The 23,719-nt window shown below is 42.4% G+C and overlaps 1 protein-coding gene and 1 long non-coding RNA gene across 6 annotated transcripts in view; one reads left to right on the forward strand and one right to left on the reverse strand.

Annotated features, from left to right (window-relative positions):
• Positions 1–5,076, reverse strand: part of LOC130284177 (uncharacterized) — a 30,272-nt gene extending 25,196 nt beyond the window's left edge. For both annotated transcript variants that reach the window (XR_008846935.1, XR_008846936.1), the window contains exon 1: positions 4,940–5,076. This is a non-coding gene — a long non-coding RNA (uncharacterized LOC130284177). The remainder of the gene's footprint in view (positions 1–4,939) is intronic.
• ERBB4 (erb-b2 receptor tyrosine kinase 4) overlaps positions 1–23,719 on the forward strand; it is a 1,050,606-nt gene that overhangs the window by 802,335 nt on the left and 224,552 nt on the right. For all 4 annotated transcript variants that reach the window (XM_056534264.1, XM_056534265.1, XM_056534266.1 and 1 more), the window contains 2 exons: positions 3,150–3,194; positions 21,424–21,556. In XM_056534264.1, coding sequence (XP_056390239.1) covers positions 3,150–3,194; positions 21,424–21,556 — 178 coding nt within the window. The remainder of the gene's footprint in view (positions 1–3,149; positions 3,195–21,423; positions 21,557–23,719) is intronic.

Consider the following 23,719-nt stretch of genomic DNA (forward strand, 5'->3'; position numbering starts at 1 on the left):
TTTCATGGATTCAACACACAGGGTGACATTCTGAATTGGACATTACAAGAACTTTCCACATGCTCTGGCCTCAGCACCTTCTTTGATTACCTAGTCATCAATCTACAATATGGTCCTTAGAAGCAGTCTGCTTCAGATTTGGACCTAGCACTCTCCCAACCTGAATTCAAGCACTTCAGCCCAATACCTCTCTTTCAGCTAGAATGAGCTTTAATAAGTGATTCACACTTATTATTCTGGTCCAAAATAGTAAGCAGTGCCAAATCATGGAGGCAATAAATGTGTCTTACAATATGAGTACAGGGATGCATTCCCATGTAGATTTATTTGGAAACGGTCACAGTAATAACTACTCTGTTGGCACTGATATGTGATTTTTAACTAATTTACACACATGGCTATTGGTCTAGCTTAGAATTATGGGTAAATATTATGGAATGGCATAATGTAATGGACAATGTTCATGTGTTCACATCATTACCCTTCTATCATTATTATTGTCCTATTCTTCTTCATTCAATCTGATGTGAGCTCTACAAGCATCATTTGTGTCCTAACTCAGGGCACTTCTGTGCTCCTGAATGGAAGTTAGCCATTATTATATCTTCAAAAAAAAAAAAAGCAGATAGTTGGTACTCTCACACACAATTATTGATTATTTACCTATTGATCTCTGTTTACACCATAATAATTAAAGTATATAAGGGAATTGTATTTAGTTCCCTTAAAGTGAGACTACACATTTACGATGCCCTGGCTTTGATACATGACTGTTGTTCTTTGACTATCTATTTAATGTCAGCCAACTGTACAGTATCTATGAAAAGTCAGCCCATTGAGTTTTTAGCCTTACTTACATGAGGTACAAGCTTTCTTAGAAGAGAATAAATTGAGGACGGATGGAAATCGCTCTTAGAATACCCTCGTCAACAAGAGTCATCAAGTAAGGGAGTTGAACTAAGAAGACACATTAGGTAAGATGCAAAGCAGCGCATTTCTTTCCTTAAAGGGGTACTCCGGTGAAAACCTTTTTTCTTTTAAATCAACTGGTGCCATAAAGTTAAACATATTTGTAAATTACTTCTATTAAAAAATATTAATCCTTCCAGTACTTATTAGCTGCTGAATGCTACAGAGGAAATTCCTTTCTTTTTGGAACACTGAGGAAATCACGAGCACAGTGCTCTCTGCTGACATCTCTGTCCATTTTAGCAACCGTGCATAGCAGATGTATGCTAAGGGCAGCATGGTGGCTCAGTGGTTAGCACTGCTGCCTTGCAGTGCTGGGGCCTTGGGTTCAATCCCACTAAGGACAACAATAAATAAAGAGTTATTGTTATTATAATGATGTCAGTAAAGAGCACTGTGCTCGTGATGTCATCAGAGAGAATTCCAAAAAGAAAAGAATTTCCTCTGTAGTATTCAGCAGCTAATAAGTACAGGAAGGATTAAGATTTTTTAATAGAAGTAATTTACAAATCTGTTTAACTTTCTGACACCAGTTGATTTAAAAGAAAAAAGGTTTTCACCGAAGTACCCCTTTAAATGGGTACTCCGCCCCTAGACATCTTATCCCGTATCCCCGCTGCTGTTTAGAGAGTCGGGTTTAGCGCTGGAGGCTTGTGACATCACGGCTATACCCCGATCATGATGTCACGGCCATGCCCCACAATACAAGTCTATGGGTGGGGGTATAACTGACGTCATACCCCCTCCCATAGATTTGCATTGAGGGGCGTGGCCGTGACATCACGAGCCTCTGCTCTGCATTGCCAGTCATACTGCATGGAGTGAAGTTCGCTCCCTGCATCGGATGTCTGGGGTACCGGAGCCGAGTTTGCGGAGGTCCCCAGTGGCGGGACCCCCACGATCAGACATCTTATCCCCTATCCTTTGGATAGGGGATAAGATGTATAGGTGCAGAGTACCCCTTTAAGCCATTTAAATGTTTTCTCTAGTGTTATGTGACAGAACTGGCTGAAACATATTTTTATGAAAATGCTTCATTACTGTTGATGTTTATAATGAGCTTGAAAAGCAAAATACAGGTGTTTGTCTATTCAAGATCTGTACCCATAAGGCAATGGGGTTGTTTGCCTTTTGGAAATTCCAATTCTTTCTTCAAAGCCTTTTCATTTCTGTTGAGTGCACTGGTCTACATCACTCTATTCTGCAGTTCCAATTTCAAGCTCTGGGAGTTTATAGAGAAACGGAACAGAAAATAATTGTGCATTGGCCATTTAACTGCCATTCGAATGGAATTAAGCTGTGATCTGCACTGCTTTATGTGGGTAGTAATCATGGGCTCAGTGTTGTGTAAGCCAAAAAACCAGACAGGGGCAGAAAAACAAGACCTTGGCACTGAGAGGTCTCCTGTGGGCACAGGTGAAGCTTACTTGGTTCTGCTAATGCCAATTTGTAGGGGAGGGTGCCACCTCCATGCCCTGCTCTCTTTGTTTACTGCTGTTTGAAAACTAATCATTGTAATTATTTCTGTCACTGGTGACAGCTGAGACAAAGGACTTTAAAATTAACCCTTTGCTTGGATGGGAGCCTGACTTGTATCATGATAGATGTTGTGCATGACAAGCTCTGTTTGAAATGCCGAAAATAATAGTGTTATGTTCTGTGCTTCTTTGCAGCTGGTTTTCAGTTTCTTTTTTTTTTTTCTTGTAGAATGTTTTTTTTTTTTCTATCATTACAGAATTTTTTCCATTAAATTAGGATTTTTGGGAAATCCAAAGTTTGCATAAAAGTATTTCATAAACCCAGCTGACATAACTTAATGGGTGACCTAAATAAAAGGTCTTGCACCATTTAATACTTTAAAACTAACAGGGCTTATTTCCTGTCCTTTTGCTCTTCCTAAGACTAAAAAGATTCTAACGAATGTAACTTCATTTCTTGTTATCATTTTTGGACAAATGGAGGCCATCTCTTTTTTTTCCAATGAAAGAAAAACTTGTAGGAACAACTCAGAAATATGCAACCTGTGAGCTCAGCCTGACGGTCATTTGTTATGGGTTTTAATAATTGTGGGAATTATTTATTTTCCTTATTTTTCCATTGTTTATATTTTCTTTATTTTCTTATTTCCAATCCTTTTGCCTTTTTCATTGCTAATTTTTTTCCTTTCTTTTCCATTACAGCTGTAGAGGACCACGCATCAAAGACTGTATAGGAATCATAGACAGGTAACTACTTTATTTGACTATATTTTTGTGCTTTATTTTTACGTGTGATAAACATGGTCAGTAGCTACATGCCATTTTTTATAATTAAAGGAGCTACAGCACTTGCTTGTACTAATATGTCCAACAGTACATCTGTAAAAAATGCCCATACACCTTCAACAGCTGTGAGCCAAATGAATGGAGCTATCTCTATCTTTTACCCCATACAAATGAAAATTCAGTTTGATCAAACTTTCATGTGTTTTGGATGGGGTAAGTGGAGATAAATCTCTGGTGATGGTTTTTCTTCCCAAAAACAATAGTTTTTGTCAGCCAGTTAAAATCCATAATTCCCAATCCATCATTTCCTAACATCATCTGATGGGGAAGAGTAGGGAGGCTGCCAAACAAATTAGAAGAGTCCCACCAAAATCAGTAGAGTTGGCCAACATTTCACATGTACATGAGTGTCTTAAAGGGTTACTCCCACCCTAGACATCTTGTTCCCTATCCAAAGGATAGGAGATAAGATGTCTGACCACGGGGGTCCCACCGCTGGGGACCCCTGCAATGTTGCATGTGGCACCCACCTGTTTCTTGTCCGGAAGCGCTGGAGGGTCTCGGTCGCGACCACGTAAACGGAAGTCCGTGATGTCAGGACTCCGCCCCCGTGTGACGTCACGTCCCGTCCCCTTAATGCAAGTCTATGGGAGGGGGCGTGACGGCATTTTTTTTATTTTTAATAGTATAGTGGCCGCTTTTGAATTGTAAGATTTGATTCTAGATTACTCTGTTTCCTATTGAACTGTGTCAGGGATTGTGGGTGCACAAATGTACAATATTAAAGGGTTACTCTGCCCCTAAACATCTCATCCCCTAGTCATCCAGTGCATGGAGCGATCTCCGCTCCGTGCCAGATGATGGGCAACCACAACTGCCACGCCCCCTACATTCATGTCTATGGGACGAGGCTTGATGGCTATGTACTAGCTGTCATGCCCCCTCCCATAGACACCAGTGGCCCCTCCACTGGTGTCTATGGGAGGGGACTTGGCGTGATGTCATAAACACAGAAACTCCCAGCATTCATGTTCAAAGTGCCGTCCTGGAGATCGCGGGGGGTCCCAGTGGCCCGACCCCCGTGATCAGACAGCTTAAGATGTTTATGGGGCAGAGTTCCCCTTTAATTCATTCCAGTATGGCCATTGTAAAGCTGACCATACACAAGACTTTGGTGAGGTACAACATGGATGAACAAAGGCTAATGGGACCATGGGGGAGATTTATCAAAACCCGTGCAAAGGAAAAGTTGCCCAGTTGCCCATAGCAACCAATCAGATCACTTCTTTCATTTTGCAGAGGCCTTGTTAAAAATGAAAGAAGCGAGGTAATTGGTTGCTATGGGCAACTGGGCAACTTTTCCTCTGGACAGGTTTTTTAAATCTCCCTCCCATGTTTATAAATAATTATGCCAATAACATGCCAGACTAAACTGGCAGATCAGTGTCACATTTTAATAAAAAAAAAAAAAAATCTTAGTTTGAGCAAAGTAGCAACCATTTAACCCAATCATGATCACACCATGCTCTGATTTGTTCAAATGACCATGGCTGAAAAAACCAACAAGACTGATCATTTTATCAGATTAAACATTTGCTATTGTGCACAATAATTCTAATGTAATATTCAGATGATGGTCGACGAAAATGGCCAAAATCGTACATAAAATACTCATACAGGGCTGCTGATAGTTGTAAAACACTTACCATGTAGAAGACAGGTGTCTCTTTAGGGTCCTGTACAGCTTACAGTGGCCTCAAACTGTGACCCTTCAGATTTTGTAAAACTTCAACTCCCAGCATGCCCCGACAGCCAACTGTTGTCTGGTCATACTGGGAGTTGAAGCTTTGCATCTTCTGGAGGGCCACAGTTTGAGACCACTGGTTTACACAGTATACGAGAGAAATAATATGGAGCAGCCTTCACCTGTTAGCCAAAGGGGCAGCTGGTAAAGAACAGCATAGAACATAACATGTAGAGTCACACGGTACTGTAGAAAGGTGCTACTAGACAGCCAATCGATGCATGCACTTCAGTAATACAGGGGTTTGTTTACCAGTTAAATGCAGAATTTTGACAGAATTTTCCACAATGTCATAGATCCAGACTTTCTGTTGAGTTATGTGTTAAATGTGGTACAAGTTACAGTGACCCTGGGAAATGTGTGGCCACTGTGAGTAGAAGGATGACGGTACGAGAAGAGGAGGCGATAATGAGTCTTCCCCAGTAAAGTGATGCACATGTAATGAATTAGGCTCCTCATTACCCAGACCTCATTTAACTCCTAAAGCTTTAATTAACTGAGAGTCTTCCTCATCCCCCGCTGTGAGCCGTATACTTTCACTGCTGCATAAACATCAACTGGAATTATGGATCCCTTAGAAGACATTCTGGTTAAATGAGTGAGTTTCCTTTATCTCATGTTTATTGGACCCCAAAGACAAAACACATTAACGCAATATAGTCTGCTCAGTATCCTTCTCATCTCCACACTGGGATTCCCCGTTTGGTCCTGAGATAAGCTATTTTACATATACCAGTTTATTCTTGTATGGTTTATTGTGTCCTCTCCATAGTATATTTAGTCAACCCGTAGCATTCGCAGTGCTCTTAGGCTGTAAATCTCAGCATGCTGCTCCTAGGAGCAGTAGGTAAAGAAGGTTAAATCTCATACTATGATGAACAGCAACACTTACTAAGGCAACTGCTTCCTCTCCTTGACATCGAGGACAATTTACTACAGAAAAGCAGGATGCTTCAGTTCATATATAAAAGTCAGAATTGGTTGACACCAGAGGATAATAACTTTAGTGCTTACCTTTTTGAGTTGTGCAAGAGGCACAGTGTATATGAAATGTATAGTAGGAAAGCAATGCAAATATGGACCAAGCATTCCAAAAAAGAGAACCAATAGCACTTGAGAAATATTATGGTTATTTATTTTTGTTAATGTAAGTCCCCAGGCATTAAATCTCTTTATTTAGAAGTCATTCCATAATCACAACTTTTTTTTTATACGTTATGCAGTACACCTTCACATTTTTAACATTGTAAGTGTGGTACTGAATTATCTGTAAAAGATAGTCACTCTAGAGTCGGTGTCCTTCATTTTAGGGTTTTAAAGCAGTGACTTTTAACCCATGGCTTTAAAGGGAATCTGTCGGTTCTACAACATGCTGAGAGCTCAAGTGTCAACAAGGAGTTGTCCATCTGCAGCATGCATGCCTGCTTCCTCTTCCACCCCTCCCTGCCTTGCATTATTGAAATAAAGGACTTGGCTTCTAGCATTTGGCCCTGTATATCAATCAGTCAAGACAGAGAGAATGGGGGAAAGAAGAGGCAAGAATGCTGCAGTTCAGCGAATCCTCCTTGACACTTGAGCTCTGAGAATGATATAGAGCTAAAAGATTCTCTTTAAACTACAACTGCTAGAAGGCCATAACATTCTGAAATGAAGTGGTAGTCTGGCAGCATCACAAGAGTTCCTCCTCACTTGTTCTTTTAATCAGTAGGTGTCTTAGTACTGAGACCTTGACCGATCAATGCTTTTGGCATGTCTCTGTGACATGGAAATTATTTTTTTTAAATGACGGGAACACTTCAGTGATATTCTTTTGCATTGTGGGACATTAATAAAACTGCCCTGCTGTAATTAACAGCAAATAATAAAAAAAAAAAACATACTCACCCCTCTGCTGGCTCCTGGTCCTGCACCACCACATTACCACTGACACTAATGATTTACTACAGCATTCCATGCCGAGTGTACAAGGACAATGTGGGGTCATGTCTGCTAGACAGTCTAGAGTGACAGAACCACTGGATCCGAAGAAAGCAAAGGGAAGAGTATGTTTTTTTTTTTCCATTTGTTTTGAAGTTCTTTTAAAGCATATCAGCTTAAAGGGGTTGTCTGAGGACCCAACTATGGAGGATGGAGGGTTGTGTAAAATTAAAAAACAAGGCATGTGTGTCAAGTACTCTGAGCTAACAGACACTTTAGGAATCATAAAGTAATACATTAATAATTAAATATAAAGTCCCAGAAGTTTCAGACAGCAAAAAAACTGGTTTATAGGCACCATGAATTCATTCAAAGCTTAGATCAAAATGGATCATTGCATACTTCTCAGTAGAAGCTTCTTGGTTGTGTGCATCCACATAAAGAGAGAAGTTTTTGCCTGTATCCCTAGTAGCGTCAGTACCGTGACCATCACATGGTTCCATTTGACTTTGAGAAGACTATTATTTGGTATGAAGCCAATACACTCTGCAATATTTGGTTATTTCTTTGCACTGAAATTGCAGCACATATGGGCACTTTTATTAGAAATGAATATGATAAATTGATGCATACTGTTATATGATTCAATGCTACAGATCCAAATTGGCACTGCATATTGGAATGACATTGGGAATAGGTGGTGCGTTGCGTTCTTCCATCCTTGTCATCCTGATGAAATAATGGCCACCACTAATGATGGCCCTATATTTCACTCAAAACGCAAACACATAAAAATGGCAATATACCTCAGTTTAGCGAATTAAAACATTTGGAACTGTAGTGACTAAAAGGTTAATACCTGCTAATTTGTGGCTAATTTCTCCACACATTTGCCACCTGTTCCAGGGAGATAAATGTACTTTGTGCCTTTTCAACAAATTGTTGTTCTAAATTTGCGCTCTGGCAATTATCAGAAATTACTGCATTAAGAGGAATTTCAACAGTGGCTGCAGCTTCCAGGCTCAGCAAATCACCCCATCTTGCTAAATGGCTTCCCTTTGATGAGATCGTTGCTAAGATGCAAAACGTTATCCAAATTGCCAGCTCGCTGTAACTTTATGGTTAACATGTTTGTGGAGTTCTGCTTATGAACTGTTCACCTTTGCACTGTACGCTTGCCTACAGGGTCGCTTTAATAGACCAAGATATGCTTCATAAGTTCACCACATGAAGATAACATCCAATAGAGATTTCCTGGACCATTGGATATGGTCTTGGAAGTTGTTCTGGTACATACTGCAATATGCAAATGGCCATATCTATGCATCAATGTATTTTTTCCCGTTTTTAATATCTCATTATAGCTCTGATAGTAGCTCTGATACTTGAGACAATTGTTCTATGCAGTTTTTGATTAGGAACATATCTTAGCTGGATGCACTTGCACAAAATGTAATGAAATCTGCTACACTTTCTGTTATGACATAGTATAGCCTAGGCGTAAGGGAAAAGTTAAACTTTGCTGGCTCAATATTTGCCAAACTGGGGTCATGGCTCCAACCGAGCCGATACTTGTATACAGAATATACTACAGGTGTGTGCATCAAGTATATTTAACACAAGGAGGATATTGGCCGAGGAGTTTTGGCACAAGCTCCTCTTGGAAGAACAACTTGTGGCTGCGCTCACTAGTAGGTGAATAGATCACGTATGTGTTGGAAAAATAACTGTTTTATTTAAAGATAATATAAATGAACAAATAAATGATCAATGAACTATGCGTTTCGGAGAGACTCCCTTCTTCCTCAGATCCTGACCTTATGAAGAGTGGAGTCTTTCCCTAGAAACACGTAGTGCATTGATTGTTTACTTATTGATACTATCTGTAAATAATGATCGTCAGAGGGGGAATTTTATTCCTCATTAGGGCAGATTGGTTTATGCCATATGCATATCTTACCTTAAAGGTTGTTTCATGGCTTGTGTTGTAGGCTTATTTATTGTGTGTGAAGTTAAAAAATTTCTACTTATTCATTCCTCATGACAACTGTGTGATTTTCTAACAAGCTCTACCTTACGCATCAATTTCTCACAATGTTCAAGTTGTCTGCTTGCAGCCATTAATGGACATCTTCACTGCTTACTCAGACATGCTGAAGATTAGTCCTGGCCATGTGACAGTCTTGCAGGTATATGGCTCTGATGATATTCTGATAACTATACTGTAGCAAGTCATACACCTGTTTGATCATCACATGGCCACGGCAGATTTTCCTTCTCTGGAATGTTTTTGTTTCATAGTTATAAGCAATCTGAACTTGCAGAACATTTTAATTCCTAAAGAATAAAGTATAATAGAATAATAAAAAAAAAACTTCATTCAGTTATATTATCATAGATTTTTGAACACTGATATAAAGTCAAAATGTTTGAACTCTATTCCAGACAATTCATAAGTCCGCATTCATATGTGAAACCCCCTCCCTGATGGAGATAACCTTATAAAGGAGTATTCCAGGAAAAAAAAAGCTTTTTTTTATTAGATCAACTGGCTCCAGAAAGTTAAACAGATTTGTGAATTACTTCTATTAAAAAATCTTAATCCTTCTAATAGTTATCAGCTGCTGACATTGAGTTGTTCTTTTCTGTCTGACAACAGTGGTCTCTGCTGACACCTCTGTCTGTCTCAGGAACTGTCCGGAGCATAAGAGGTATGCTATGGGGATTTGCTACTCTGGACAGCTCCCGAGACAGATGTTATCAGAGAGCAGTTAGACAGAAAAGAACAACTCAATTTCAGCAGCTGATAAGCACTGGAAGGATTAAGATTTTTTAATAGAAGAAGTTTACAAATCTGTTTAACTTCCTGGAGCCAGTTGATATATAAAATAAAGCTTTTTCCTGGAATACCCCTTTAATGCATAGTCTGTACAACACATTTACTGTCTTATATCTAGTTGTGTATGCAGCCTTTGTTTTTTATTGCTGAATGAGTTATATACTTTTTCTTTTTTGGATTTGAAGGATGTCTCTGATAGAGATTTTTAATAGGTGATCTGTCCCCAGTATTGAACTGGTATCATGACAAATTGTGTAATTGTGTAAACACAATATAACAATATAAATTAATTTGTCGTATAACTTATGTAAGCCAAGCACAATATTAGTTTCCCCATTATAGTCATACACTAATTGTCCAGTTATAGCATTTTTATATATACCTAACTACTATTTTTTATGCATGTTGTTATGTTTGATTATTTTTCTATAATAACTTTAGAGTCATGTGATGAGGCTCAGTGACTGTATTTATTAAGGTATAGTTTGTTGCCAAAATGTACTTTTCCTATGAACTTTAGTTTGATGGGGACTCCCGACTCTGCCGTGGCTTCTTGTCTCAATGTTCCCTGCATATGGAGATGTTGTTGGACCAATTTCCTTCAGAACGGTCTAAGGTGGCGTTCGTAGTGAGTCTTCTATCTGGAAAGGCTTTGTCTTGGGCCACACCGCTCTGGGACCGCAATGATCCTGCCACAGCCACAGTCCAGTCCTTCTTCGCTGAAGTCCGTAGTGTCTTCGAGGAACCAGCCTGAGCTTCTTCTGCCGAGACTGCCCTGCTGAACCTGGTCCAGGGTAATTCTTCAGTAGGCGAGTACGCCATCCAATTTCGTACTCTCGCTTCCGAATTATCTTGGAATAACGAGGCTCTCTGCGGGACCTTTAAAAAAGGCCTATCCAGTAACATCAAGGATGTACTGGCCGCACGATTCCTGCCAACCTGCAAGAACTTATCCATTTGGCCACCCGCATTGACATGCGTTTTTCTGAGAGACACCAGGAGCTCCGCCAGGAAAAAGACCTTGATCTCTGGGCACCTCTCCCACAGTATTCTTTGCAATCTACCCCTGTGCCTCCCGCCGAGGAGGCTATGCAAGTGGATCGGTCTCGCCTGACCCAGGAAGAGAGGACTTGCCGTAGGGAAAAAAATCTTTGTCTGTACTGCGCCAGTACCGAACATTTCTTGGTGGATTGCCCTATTCGTCCTCCACGTCTGGGAAACGCACGCACGCACCCAGCTCACGTGGGTGTGTCGTCTCTTGGTACGAAGTCTGCTTCTCCACGTCTCACTGTGCCCGTGCGGATTTCTCCTTCTGCCAACTCCTCCCTCTCAGCCGTGGCCTGCTTAGACTCTGGTGCTTCTGGAAATTTTATTCTGGACTCTTTGGTGAATAAATTCTGCATCCCGGTGACCCGTCTCGTCAAGCCGCTCTACATTTCTTCGGTCAACGGAGTGAAGTTGGACTGTACTGTGCGTTACCGCACAGAACCCCTCTTAATGTGCATTGGACCCCATCACGAAAAGATTGAATTGTTCGTCCTTCCCAACTGTACCTCTGAAGTCCTACTCGGTCTGCCATGGCTCCAGCATCATTCTCCACCCTTGACTGGACCACCGGGGAGATCAAGAATTGGGGTTCTGCTTGCCGTAAGAAATGCCTCACCTCTGCTCCCAGTCCCGTCTGTCGGGCCTCAGTGTCTCCTCCTGTGCCTGGTCTCCCCAAGGCCTATCAGGACTGTGCCGTGCCTCCTCATAGCCCCCGTCCTGGTGACACTCTGCCCCGTGCCAAGCTTCACCCTCTGCCCTCCCTCCCCATTCCCACTCCTGCTGAACTGCCTGCCTTTGAAGAAACCCTACAATCGCTCCCAGTGTCCTCGTCCCACGTGAAGCAATTGCCGGACAAGAAAAGGGGGAGACCTAAGGGGGGGGGGGTACTGTTACGCCAAACGCTCCGGGTCCCTGCTCCTCCCCGGAGCGCTCGCGGCATTCCTCTTTCTGCAGCGCCTCGGTCAGACCCGCTGACCGGGAGCGCTGCACTGACATTGCCGGCGGGGATGCGATTCGCATAGCGGGACGCGCCCGCTCGCGAATCGCATCCCAAGTCACTCACCTGTCCCGACCCCCGGCTGTCATGTCCTGGCACGCGCGGCTCCGCTCCTTAGGGCGCGCGCGCGCCAGCTCTCTAAGATTTAAGGGGCCAGTGCACCAATGATTGGTGCCTTGCCCAATTAGCCTAATTAGCTTCCACCTGCTTCCTGGCTATATTACCTTACTTCCCCTGCACTTCCTTGCCGGATCTTGTTGCCTTGTGCCAGTGAAAGCGTTTAGTGTTGTCCAAAGCCTGTGTTCCAGATCTTCTGCTATCCACATTGACTACGAACCTTGCCGCCTGCCCCGCACTTCTGCTACGTCTGACCTTGCCTCTGTCTAGTCCTTCTGTCCCATGCCTTCACAGCAGTCAGCGAGGTTAAGCCGTTGCCGGTGGATACGACCTGGTTGCTACCGCCGCAGCAAGACCATCCCGCTGTTCAGCGGGCTCTGGTGAATACCAGTAGCATCTTAGAACCGGTCCACCAACACGGTCCACGCCAATTCCTCGCTGACACAGAGGATCCAAATCCAGGTAGCCGAATCGTGACAATACTATTGTTAGTAATGTGTTTTTTTCTTCAGTGTTCATTTTTTTTTCAGTGTTCATCCTGCAGAATAAAATATACATAATAAAGATAAAGGATCGCTGCATAAGGTGCACACCCAAACTAAATTCAATATTCAAATAATCTTTATTGTACAAAAATTGTATATACAGATACAGAAATACCATTAAGGACAACAAAGGACATCTAAAATCAATTAAAATTGCTCATAAGAGAGCAAAAGCACAACATGGGGAGGGGCCATGAACCCCCTACACCCAAGTCCTGTCCTGCAGAAATGGTAAATACAACAGAGCTGCTACTACAAAGTGCACAGTGCTAACATAAGAGTGCAATAATACCCAAATACATAAGATAATAAATAACAAACATAAATATTAAAGGGTAGCAAACCACAGACGGAGGAGCAGCTGGATAAGGTATAGCAGGACAGGACAGCCGGACCCCACGCTTTCCGTCACTCTATGGTGACTTCCTCAGGGGTGTTGTGTAACAAAAAGAGCCTGTTCACCATTTATGTGAAAAAGGCGGGGAGGGCCTAAAATATAACTTTTAATAAGTCTATTAAAATGCTCCTACAAAAACATCCATTTATATCATATCAAATTATCCTCAAAATAGGAACCCATATACTGCAATCCCTTTAAAAGGAGCAGTTAGTGATACTGCTCACTGGGTGAGGGAATATAATGCCGTGGAACTCCAGGTACCTGGAAAATAAAAACAAAGAGAAAGATATGTGGCCATCAGCATTGGTTCCTGCAAATAAAGTCTGTGCCCCATCATGTGGTTGTTCTCACTCACATATACAGTGATGTATTCAGGTACCTGCAAAAAAGTACACAAACAATGCCCAAATCACTAATGTGTCCTGTGGAGGAAAAAGGGCTAAGCTAGTAGAAGGTCTGTTATTCATGGTCTCGGCGTTCGGCAAGTAGTCTAGACGGAGCGCATATCTGCAGTGGCAGAGAGCCTTCACAGCCGGCTACTGCGCGCTCTGTACATGTGCTTGCAGCGTCTGACATTATATCTGGTTGCAGTCTGACAGCATCAGGAGTGCCGCATCCCCGTCAGACGTCAGTAGAGGGGCGTGGCTAGATATACCGATGCTGTCAGTTAAGTCAGCGAGCGGTCCGTGTTAAAGTCAATCTGATGTGTGTTGCTATAGTTAGAATTACGTCACTAGTACAGTTTACTAATCGGCCAGTGAAGAATATATGGTGTATGTATGCTGACAGCAATTAGGTTCGAGGGTCACATATCTAAAAGAGAAAGGTATTGAGGGATATAGAGCAACGTATGCATGTCACGTATAGTCCACCTAAGGTAATGCATAAGCGTTAATATAGTGGAGCATAAGGTGATCTATGTGACATGCAACGGTTATAGGAGGATATCCAATCTGATTTAAATAAACCATGGAATGAACACATAAATATATATATATATATATATATATATATATATATATAGTGCTTGTGCATAATGCACATGTATCTACCCTGTGCATAAACCATAATGTGTATAATACACTTAGGCCAATTATCACTAATATTTAAAGAAACCATATAGTAAAAATAAAACACATAAGGTTAATGAGGTCAAATTGCATAGCCCTATTTAAAGGGACATATATATATGGTGGAACAATGTAAATAGAGGGTATATCAAACCGTGCAGTATATTATACTGACAAGCATAAAGGGTGACCGAAGTTGCCAATGATCCAGGGTCCGACTGGGTGCCTCATAATTTTCAGAGGGGCACTACTTAATCATCTTTGGTCTTGGGTCCTGGTTAAGGCTCAAAAGGTCAACCAAAAATAAAAATTAATAGGAGGACGAGGAGGGTGAGGCTCAAAGGGCACACCATTTTAGAATAAAGAATGATTCCAATATACTGCAATGCGGTCAATAGGGTGGGCCTGGGCCAGGGGTGTTGTGGAAGGAAGTCACCATAGAGTGACGGTACGCGTGGGGTCCGGCTGTCCTGTCCTGCTATACCTTATCCAGCGTCTCCTCCGTCTGTGGTTTGCTGCCCTTTAATATTTATGTATTTGGGTATTATTGCACTCTTGTGTTATGTTAGCACTGTGCACTTTGGAGTAGCAGCTCTGCTGTATTTACCATTTCTGCAGGACAGGACTTGGGTGTAGAGGTTCATGGCCCCTCCCCATGTTGTGCTTTTGCTCTCTTATGAGCAATTTTAATTTATTTTAGATGTCCCTTGTTGTCCTTAATGGTATGTCTGTATCTGTATATACAATTTTTATACAATAAAGATTATTTGAATATTGAATTTAGTTTGGGTGTGTACCTTATGCAGCGATCCTTTATCTTTATTATGTATATGATATTTTTTTGCTGCCAGTAGCACCCCAATTAGTACATTGGATAGGTTGAGCCCCCCTCGCTCTCTCTTGTGCGTGCAGAAAAAAAATCATGAATTTTTACTTAAAATTTTTGTTTCTTTAAAACGTTATATTGATTATTTTATTTTAAGTCTCAATGGAAACCTGTGTAATTGGTTCATCAGTTGAATGGTACCCGAAAATTTCTACAATGTAATATGGTCACAGAACCTGCAAGTGATAGTACAGACATAAAGGCATTTTTTGTGCCCCAACACCCCCCCCCCCCCCCCAATCCCCAGCGCAATACTATCTGGAAGTTGCCAAAAAGTTCCAAAGGGTCAGCAGAATTGCCCACCAACCTTGTGAAGCTAATGTACAAGCTGATATTCCGTTTTCCATCACCATGATCTACTATTGTGTTAGCTCACAGGAACAATCTGCTTAATATGATGTATCATATCAAACGAACGGAGACGGGACCAAACAAGCACCATGTCCTGGGGTTGTAGACTGAACGCCATTTGATTCTTTGCAATGAGACCCCTAACATACAACCCTGGCAATGAGGCTCATATTAGCATAGAACTTTTAAGAGAAATTCGAAAAGTTTTATGAAATTGTGCAGATTTTTTGTTGTAACTTGAAGAAATTGATGGAGTTAAAGGGCACTCCATACTTATATAATCACTGCACACACCTCATTATCCCTCCTACACAATGTCCATAACGTCACAGCTGTATTTAGACTGAACAGAACAGCAACACTTGTATGTTGAACACTTTGTATTCTGCCATAGAATGCTGAAGAAATGAACGTTATTGAGTGAGTGTTTATGTAATTCAGAAGCACAGCTCCCATGCTGGGAGAGTATTAGTGTTATCAGGCCTGCGATACTTCACCTTGTTGTATTGTATTCTGGCTGAATTAGCACACCATTCTTCCGAAGGAAATACTGCATCCAGTAATGAGATAAGACCACATCATTGAGGTTTTTAAAGAAGCACTCGGGGATTTTTTTTTCTTATAGATTATTTTTCCTTCATCATAGGGAAATTGGCATCAGCCTAATTAGTTTGCCTTCCTTTGGATCAGCACAGTAGGGTTTTAACTTGATGGTCTCTTGTGTTTTTTTTAACCTTACAAATCATGTAAATATACAGTACAGCAAGCATGTAAAATTCAAAGGCTAACATGAGCCAAAAAACCAAGGTTTAAGTTTATGTGGGCCGCATAAAAAAAAAGCATGCCCTCCCTGCACAACACCCCATGTCCCCTTTGCACAACATCTCATGCCCCCCTGCACAAGGCCCCATGCCCCCCCTGCACAAGACCTCATGCCCCCTTTGCACAAGACCCCATGCCCACCCTACACAAGACCCCATGCCCCCTGTACAACACCTCATGACCCCCTTCACAAGACCCCATGACCCCCCTTCACAAGACCCCATGCCCCTTTTGTACAACACTCCATGCCCCCTTTGCACAAGACCCCATGCCCCCTTTGAACAAGACCCCATGCCCCCCTGCACAAGACCCTGCCCCCTGCACAAACAGTATAGTTCCCCACATTAGGTGCAGTATAGTTCCCCACATTAGGTGCAGTATAGTTCCCCACATTAGGTGCAGTATAGTTCCCCACATTAGGTGCAGTACAGTTCCCCCACATTAGGTGCAGTATAGTTCCCACACATTACGTGCAGTATAGTTTCCCCACATAAGGTGCAGTATAGTTCCCCACATTAGTGGCAGTACAGTTCCCCACATTAGGTGCAGTACAGTTCCCCACATTAGGTGCAGTATAGTTCCTCCACATTAGGTGCAGTATAGTTCCCCACATTAGGTGCAGTATAGCTCCCCCACATTAGGTGCAGTATAGTTCCCCCACATTAGGTGCAGTACAGTTCCCCACATTAGGTGCAGTACAGTTCCCCCACATTAGGTTGGCAGTATAGTTCCCCACATTAGGTGCAGTACAGGTCCCCCACATTAGGTTGGCAGTATAGTTCCCTCACATTAGGTTGGCAGTATAGTTCCCCACATTAGGTGCAGTATAGTTCCCCACATTAGGTGCAGTACAGTTCCCCCACATTAGGCGCAGTATAGTTCCCCCACATTAGGTGCAGTATAGTTCCCCCACATAAGGTGCAGTATAGTTCCCCACATTAGGGGCAGTATAGTTCCCCACATTACGTACAGTATAGCTCCCCCACATTAGGTACAGTACAGTTCCCCCACATTAGGTGTAGTATAGTTCCCCGCATTAGGTGCAGTACAGTTCCCCCACATTAGGTTGACAGTATAGTTCCCCACATTAGGTGCAGTAAAGTTACCCCACATTAGGTGCAGTACAGTTCCCTAACATTAGGTGCAGTATAGTTCCCCCACATTAGGTGCAGTTTAGGTCCCCCACATTAGATGCAGTATAGTTCCCCCACATTAGGTGCAGTATAGTTCCCCCACATTCGGTGCAGTATAGTTACCCCACATTAGGTGCAGTATAGTTCCTCACATTAGGTGCTGTATAGTTCCCCCCATTAGGTGCAGTACAGTTTCCCCACAGAAATGCAGCCTTCAGCCATAGACAGTGTATGGCTGGAGGCTGTATGCTTGTTTACTGCCCCACTTCAGTGTTCCGACCACCACTCCTCCGGTCCAGGGTCACGTTTTACTGCTATGGCCTATGGGGAGTCCTTAAGGGGTTAATGGAGAGTTTGGAGGTAATAGAGGCGCTAAGGGTCCAATCTTTCAGGTCAATTTCCTTCCCCAGGTCCTTCTCCCAGGCAATCATATACGGTAATTTGGTGGGGATAGATAATAGGGTGTTATAGATAGAAGAGATAGTGCCCCTACTGTCAAAAGCTCTCAGACACATTGATTCATAAGAGGTGCAGGATGTAATGTCCGTCCCCGTCTTCTTAAGACCCGACAAAAAGTGAGAAATTTGACTGTAGCGGAATAATTCTGAGTAGGGTAGCTTATAAAAGGTGCTGAAGTATGCTATTGGTTTAATGCCCAGTGTATCAATAAAGTCACCTATGCAAAATAATCCCTTATTTGTCCACCATGAGAAAGCCAGCCAGACCATACCAGGAGGAAATTTAGGATTATTTAGAAGTGGTGCTACCAGGGTGTGAGCTGATTGTAAGGGGGAATCTATTACGAAGACCATCCCACAATTGTAGCGATTGTGATAAAATAGGAGAGAGGATTGAGGGTCTTTCTTTAGCTGGGAGCCAATGTAAGAGGGATAGCGGTACGGTAGGTGCAGCTAACTGTTCGATGGAGACCCATTGGGGGCTATAGTGGAGTATTTGAAATTGGGTAAACTGTCCTATTCTCGCTGCTTGGTAATATTTTTTAAGATTTGGGACCCCCAATCCCCCTTGAGAACAGGTAGCAAACAGTGTCCTGTGTCCCACTCTGCTACCCCTGGAGCCCCAAACAAAAGTAAGAAAGTCCGATTGCAAGCGGTCTATAGCTTGAGAGGGAACGGAGATTGGCAGGGCACGGAAAGCATAAAGCACTCTAGGTAAGAGATTCATTTTGATCGAAGCAATTCTACCAAACCATGATAAGTCACGTAAGTCACTCCTAATGTCTCGGAATAAGAGGGGAAAGTTGGCTGAGTGCAAGGAGGAAATCGAGGGGGTCAAATTAATACCTAAGTAAGGAAGACTATGCGTGTTCCATTGGAAATCAAAGTTCAGTTTCAACAGTTTAACAGTCCTGTCTGGAAGATTTATATTCAGAGCTATTGATTTGGAAGAGTTTAGTTCCAAACCCGATATCTCCGCGAATTTAGATAGGACGTGAAGCAGATTAGGGAGGGGGTCAAGGGGGAGGACAAAGTCAGCAGGAGGTCGTCTGCAAAGAGGGCCACTTTATGTTCCCCTGTCCCCGCCCTGATGTCTAAAATAGAGGGAGAGTTATGAATAACCGCTGCCAGCGGTTCCATAGCTAAGGCAAACAGGGCAGGGGAGAGGGGACAACCCTACCTCGTTCCTCTCCTGACCTGGAAGGCCTCCAAGGCATAACCTCGAACATTAACCGTAGCCCAAGGATCCGCATATAATGTGCGTAGGAGTCTGATAAATTCAGGGCCAAAGCCCCTGCGTTCCACAGCTAAAAACATATATTCCCAATGTAAAGAGTCGAAGGCCTTCTGTAGGTCTAGAGAGAGCAGAAACCCCGTTTGGCAACTAGTATTGCCATCCCAAGGGGAATGTAAAAGAGTGATCAGATCAATTATTCTTGAGTCTGGTCCAGGGCCTGTCTACTTGGGATGAAGCCCACCTGGTCCGGGTGGACATAGGCCCCTATAAAAGTGTTCAAGCATAAGGCCATAATTTTGGTCAGTAATTTCATGTCATTATTAATCAAAGAGATAGGGTGGTAATTGTCACATACAGAGTGGTCTTTGTTCAGTTTCGGGATGGCTTTTATAACAGCCATTGAATATTCCGGGCCCAGGGGAGCCCCCCGACGTATAGCATTAAATAAATCAACGAGATGAGATAGGAGGACCGGAGCAAACTTCTTATAATAAAGGGCTCCAAAACCATCTAGTGCATTAGCTTCAAGGGGTTGTCCTGGATTAAAATGTTTTTGTATGTGCATGGGGGTAGTGTAAAAAGAAGTGTAAAAAGAAATACAAAAAGAAGGTATACTCACCTACCTTAATTCCCTGCACCTGCCACACTGGAGTTTCCTGTCCCTGATCCTCTTGGCTACTTACTGATTCCTGATGTCCGCAGTGTGCCCCACCCCACATAAATCAAGGTAGTTGACTATTCAAGGTAGTTTCTGAGGGAATACCCATCATCAGGATCCAGAAAGTAGCTCTCACACATGGCAGGAATACGTGCAGCTCTGAACTCTCACACAGTTACTTTCCATGTCTACGTAAGTATCTGCCCTAAGCAACAGATCCTCAACTGTGTAGTAGTCCCTGTTCTGAGTAAGTGCAGGGGCAAAGTAAGCTTCAAAACAAAATGCAAAAAACATTGTATAGACATCAGGGAAGCAAAGTACCAAATACAGGAAAAAAAACAGACAAACAGAGAAAGCATAGTCAGACAGGCTGACTCAAAAACAAGAGAAAAATGGATAATGGAGGGATAGTCAGGTCCCAAAGCCAAGAGTCAACAGTACACAGGAAGGATCAAGTTAGGAGTAACACAGACGCTTGTGCAGAAAGGCTGAAAACAACCAACTTGAGAAACAAATTGACTGGGTATTTATGTGCACCTGAGAAGGACATGGATGCTGAGACCAGATATAATTGGCCCTATCTCCAAGCCCCTTATAGGCCTGGGCATCATCACGGCATTGCATGATGCTTCAGCCAAACACTGGAAAATGTACCCTTAAATCAGACCCAGATCCTACTCATTATAGTAGCTGTGAAGACAAGGTATTGGGAGCTTTGGCTGGGCAGCTGACAAGTATCTGGATAGATCAGTATATCTTCTTTTTTATTTTATACCACCCCAAGGTATCTGTACTTGAAAAGATTAGATGAGTCATGCAAATAGCTTTACCATATGAATGGTGAAGAATACCTCTATACCATATTAATGGTGAAGAATGTTGATGACAAGAACCAAGGGGGTTGTGCATATGGATGAGGTCTCAGCATCTGGACAAAGACTGATACTGATAAAAGTTTCAATAAGAGGTACCCTTTAACTCTGAGGGGAGTGTTCTCAGACATGATATATTAACAATGTAGCCTCACAGAGCTAAACAAAGCCAAACATTGCTACAAATTTAACATCTAAAATTGAATACCGTAGCTTGTCCTGTCTAGAATTTTTGAATGTAGCTAAAGTGGGCAATGGGTAAAGCACATTGGCGGTTGAGTAGTTAATACTGTTTCCTTGCATTTGATTCCTATTTCTCAGTGGAATTTTTCATGTTTCCTCTAGTTTGCATATTCTTTGTTTTTGTCTACACTCCATACTCTAGATCTTCTCAATTTGGACCTAGCTAGGTGGTTGTTTGTGTCTGTGTGTAAGGTAAAGCAGAGAAAAACTTGAAGCCCAGTTCATTACTGCCACCAGTCTGAGAGTGTATGGTCTGTGCACAGTGTTGCAGAATATTCTAAAGATTCATAAAAATGGAAACCTTACAGATGCCCAAAAACTTTGCATAAATTATCAATACTGTGAATATAAGAAACTTTGAAATGCATCTTATGAGTTTACATGTTACCCATACAAGTCTATAGAGGGGAAAAGGGGAGGGGAAGTGACTGGAGAAAGATAAAGACATTAGCAATATTACAAAGAGAATAAATAAGCTGACTCTGAGCATTAGATCTCACCTCAGTGATGGATTCACATATTTTACTACTCAGAACTGCTCTATAATGGCCTCCATGTTATTGCTGCTTCTTAGGGGGTAGTATAGAGATATAGGGAAGCATAATTCTCTCTTCTGTAGCCAATTTAAAGGTTAGTTTCCACCCACTATTCCAAGGACAATGCACAATTATAACATGATCGATATTTAAATAATGATTCTATGCTTATTTATATACCTACAGTATTTTTGTCCGTACCTTTACTGCTTTACCAGCTATATGACTGAATCGTGTGTTTTCTGTTTTCAATGGTAGAACTCCCCTGATCGCAGCAAGTGTTATTGGAGGGTTATTCATTATAGTTATCATGGGACTAACCTTCGCAGTCTACATTAGAAGAAAAAGCATAAAAAAGAAGAGAGCCTTGCGCAGGTTCCTAGAGACAGAGGTAAGATCTGCTGCCAAGCACCAAGGAACATTGAAAGATCTCTGGTTTAAGTCACATTGCTTTTTTATTGGCTGTAGTTTTATAAAAGGAGTTGCCCTCGTATAGTACTTGATGTTATATCAAAGGCTTTTTTGTTCATGGTCTGTCTGTGAAAGGTTTTCAGCTTTGTGGTTTTTGCATCTCTCAGCCAAAGGAAAATGTCCAAGCCTTTGCAAAATAAAATTGTGTTATCCAATTAACAATAAGTTAAACTTTATTCTGCTTCTTTTTCTAATAAACATTAGAACATCTGTAAAAATATACAATACAGCTTCTATGGATTATATTCAATGGAATTATCTGGAAGGATCCACCAATCATATGCCCTAAACATATACATATAGTTGTATTAAAAAGCATAATTGCCTGTGCTATTCAGTGCAATTCAGGCAATTGTATGCTGGTGTATACAGCCAAATAAATGTGCCCAAAGAGCATTCTTATAATATAAGTTATGCCACTGAGAAGTAACCAACAAGGGTTGGTCCACTTCCTGGCGGAAAAATAAAAAAAGAGTCAAGACAGATTACATCTACAATGACAGCATCAAAATAGGGCTATAGTCTTATCTACTGAAAAGTGACATTGATGGATATAAATCACTCAGCAATGAATGATGAATTATCCGAAAAAGCTTGACCTTGATAGACATGTATCTTTTTTTAAACAAGGTAACTATGTATAGCGAGCCAGTACTAATTTAACATATATATATGGCATATTAGATTTATATGATTTAGATGAGATTACCCTATATACAGTCTATATACACTGCTCAAATTAATAAAGGGAACACTTGAACAACACAATGTAACTCCAAGTCAATCACACTTCTGTGAAATCACACTGTCCACTCAGGAAGCAACACTGATTGACAATCAATTTCACATGCTGTTGTGCAAATGGAACAGACAACAGGTGGAAATTATAGGCAATTAGCAAGACAATCCTAATAAAGGAGTGGTTCTGCAGGTGGTGACCACAGACCACTTCTCAGTTCCTATGCTTCCTGGCTGATGTTTTGGTCGCTTTTGAATGCAGGCGGTGCTTTCACTCTAGTGGAACCTTTATACGGAGTCTACAACCCACACAAGTGGCTCTGGCAGTACAGCTCATCCAGGATGGCACATCAATGCGAGCTGTGGCAAAAAGGTTTGCTGTGTCTGTCAGCGTAGTGTCCACAGCATGGAGGCGCTACCAGGAGATGGGTAAGTACATCAGAAGACATGGAGGAGGCTGTAGGAGGGCAACAACCCAGCAGCAGGACTGCTACCTCCGCCTTTGTGCAAGGTGAAACAGGAGGAGGACTGCCAGAGCCCTGCAAAATGACCTCCAGCAGGCCACAAATGTGCATGTGTCCACTCAAACGGTCAAAAACAGACTGCATCAGGGTGGTATGAGGGCCCGATGTCCACAGGTGGGGGTTGGATTTACAGCCCAACACCGTGCAGGCCGTTTGGCATTTGCCAGAGAACACCAAGATTGGCAAATTCACCACTGGTGCCCTGTGCTCTTCACAGATGAAAGCAGGTTCACACTGAGCACATGTGACAGACGTGACAAAGTCACGAGATGCCGTGTAGAACATTCTGCTGCCTGCAACATCCTCCAGCATGACCAGTTTGGCGGTGGGTCAATAATGATGTAGGGTGGCATTTCTTTGGGGGGGGCCACACAGCCCTCCATGTGCTTGCCAGAGGTAGCCTGGCTGCCATTAGGTATTGAGATGAGATCCTCAGACCCCTTATGAGACCATATGCTGGTGCGTTTGGCCCTGGGTTCCTCCTAATGCAATACAATGCTAGACCTCATGTGGCTGGAGTGTGTCAGCAGTTCCCGCAAGAGGAAGGCATTGATGCTATGGACTGGCCCGCCCCCGACCCCAGACCTGAATCTGATTGAGCACATCTGGGACATCATGTCTCGCTCCATCCACCAACGCCATGTTGCACCACAGACTGTCCAGGAGTTGGTGGATGCTTTAGTCCAGGTCTGGGAGGACATCCCTCAGGAGACCATCCGCCACCTCATCAGGAGAATGCCCAGGCATTGTAGGGAGGTCATACGGGCACGTGGAGGCCACACACACTACTGAGCCTTATTTTGACTTGTTTTAAGGACATT

Source organism: Hyla sarda, chromosome 8, assembly GCF_029499605.1.
Source record: "Hyla sarda isolate aHylSar1 chromosome 8, aHylSar1.hap1, whole genome shotgun sequence".
Taxonomy (NCBI): domain Eukaryota; kingdom Metazoa; phylum Chordata; class Amphibia; order Anura; family Hylidae; genus Hyla; species Hyla sarda.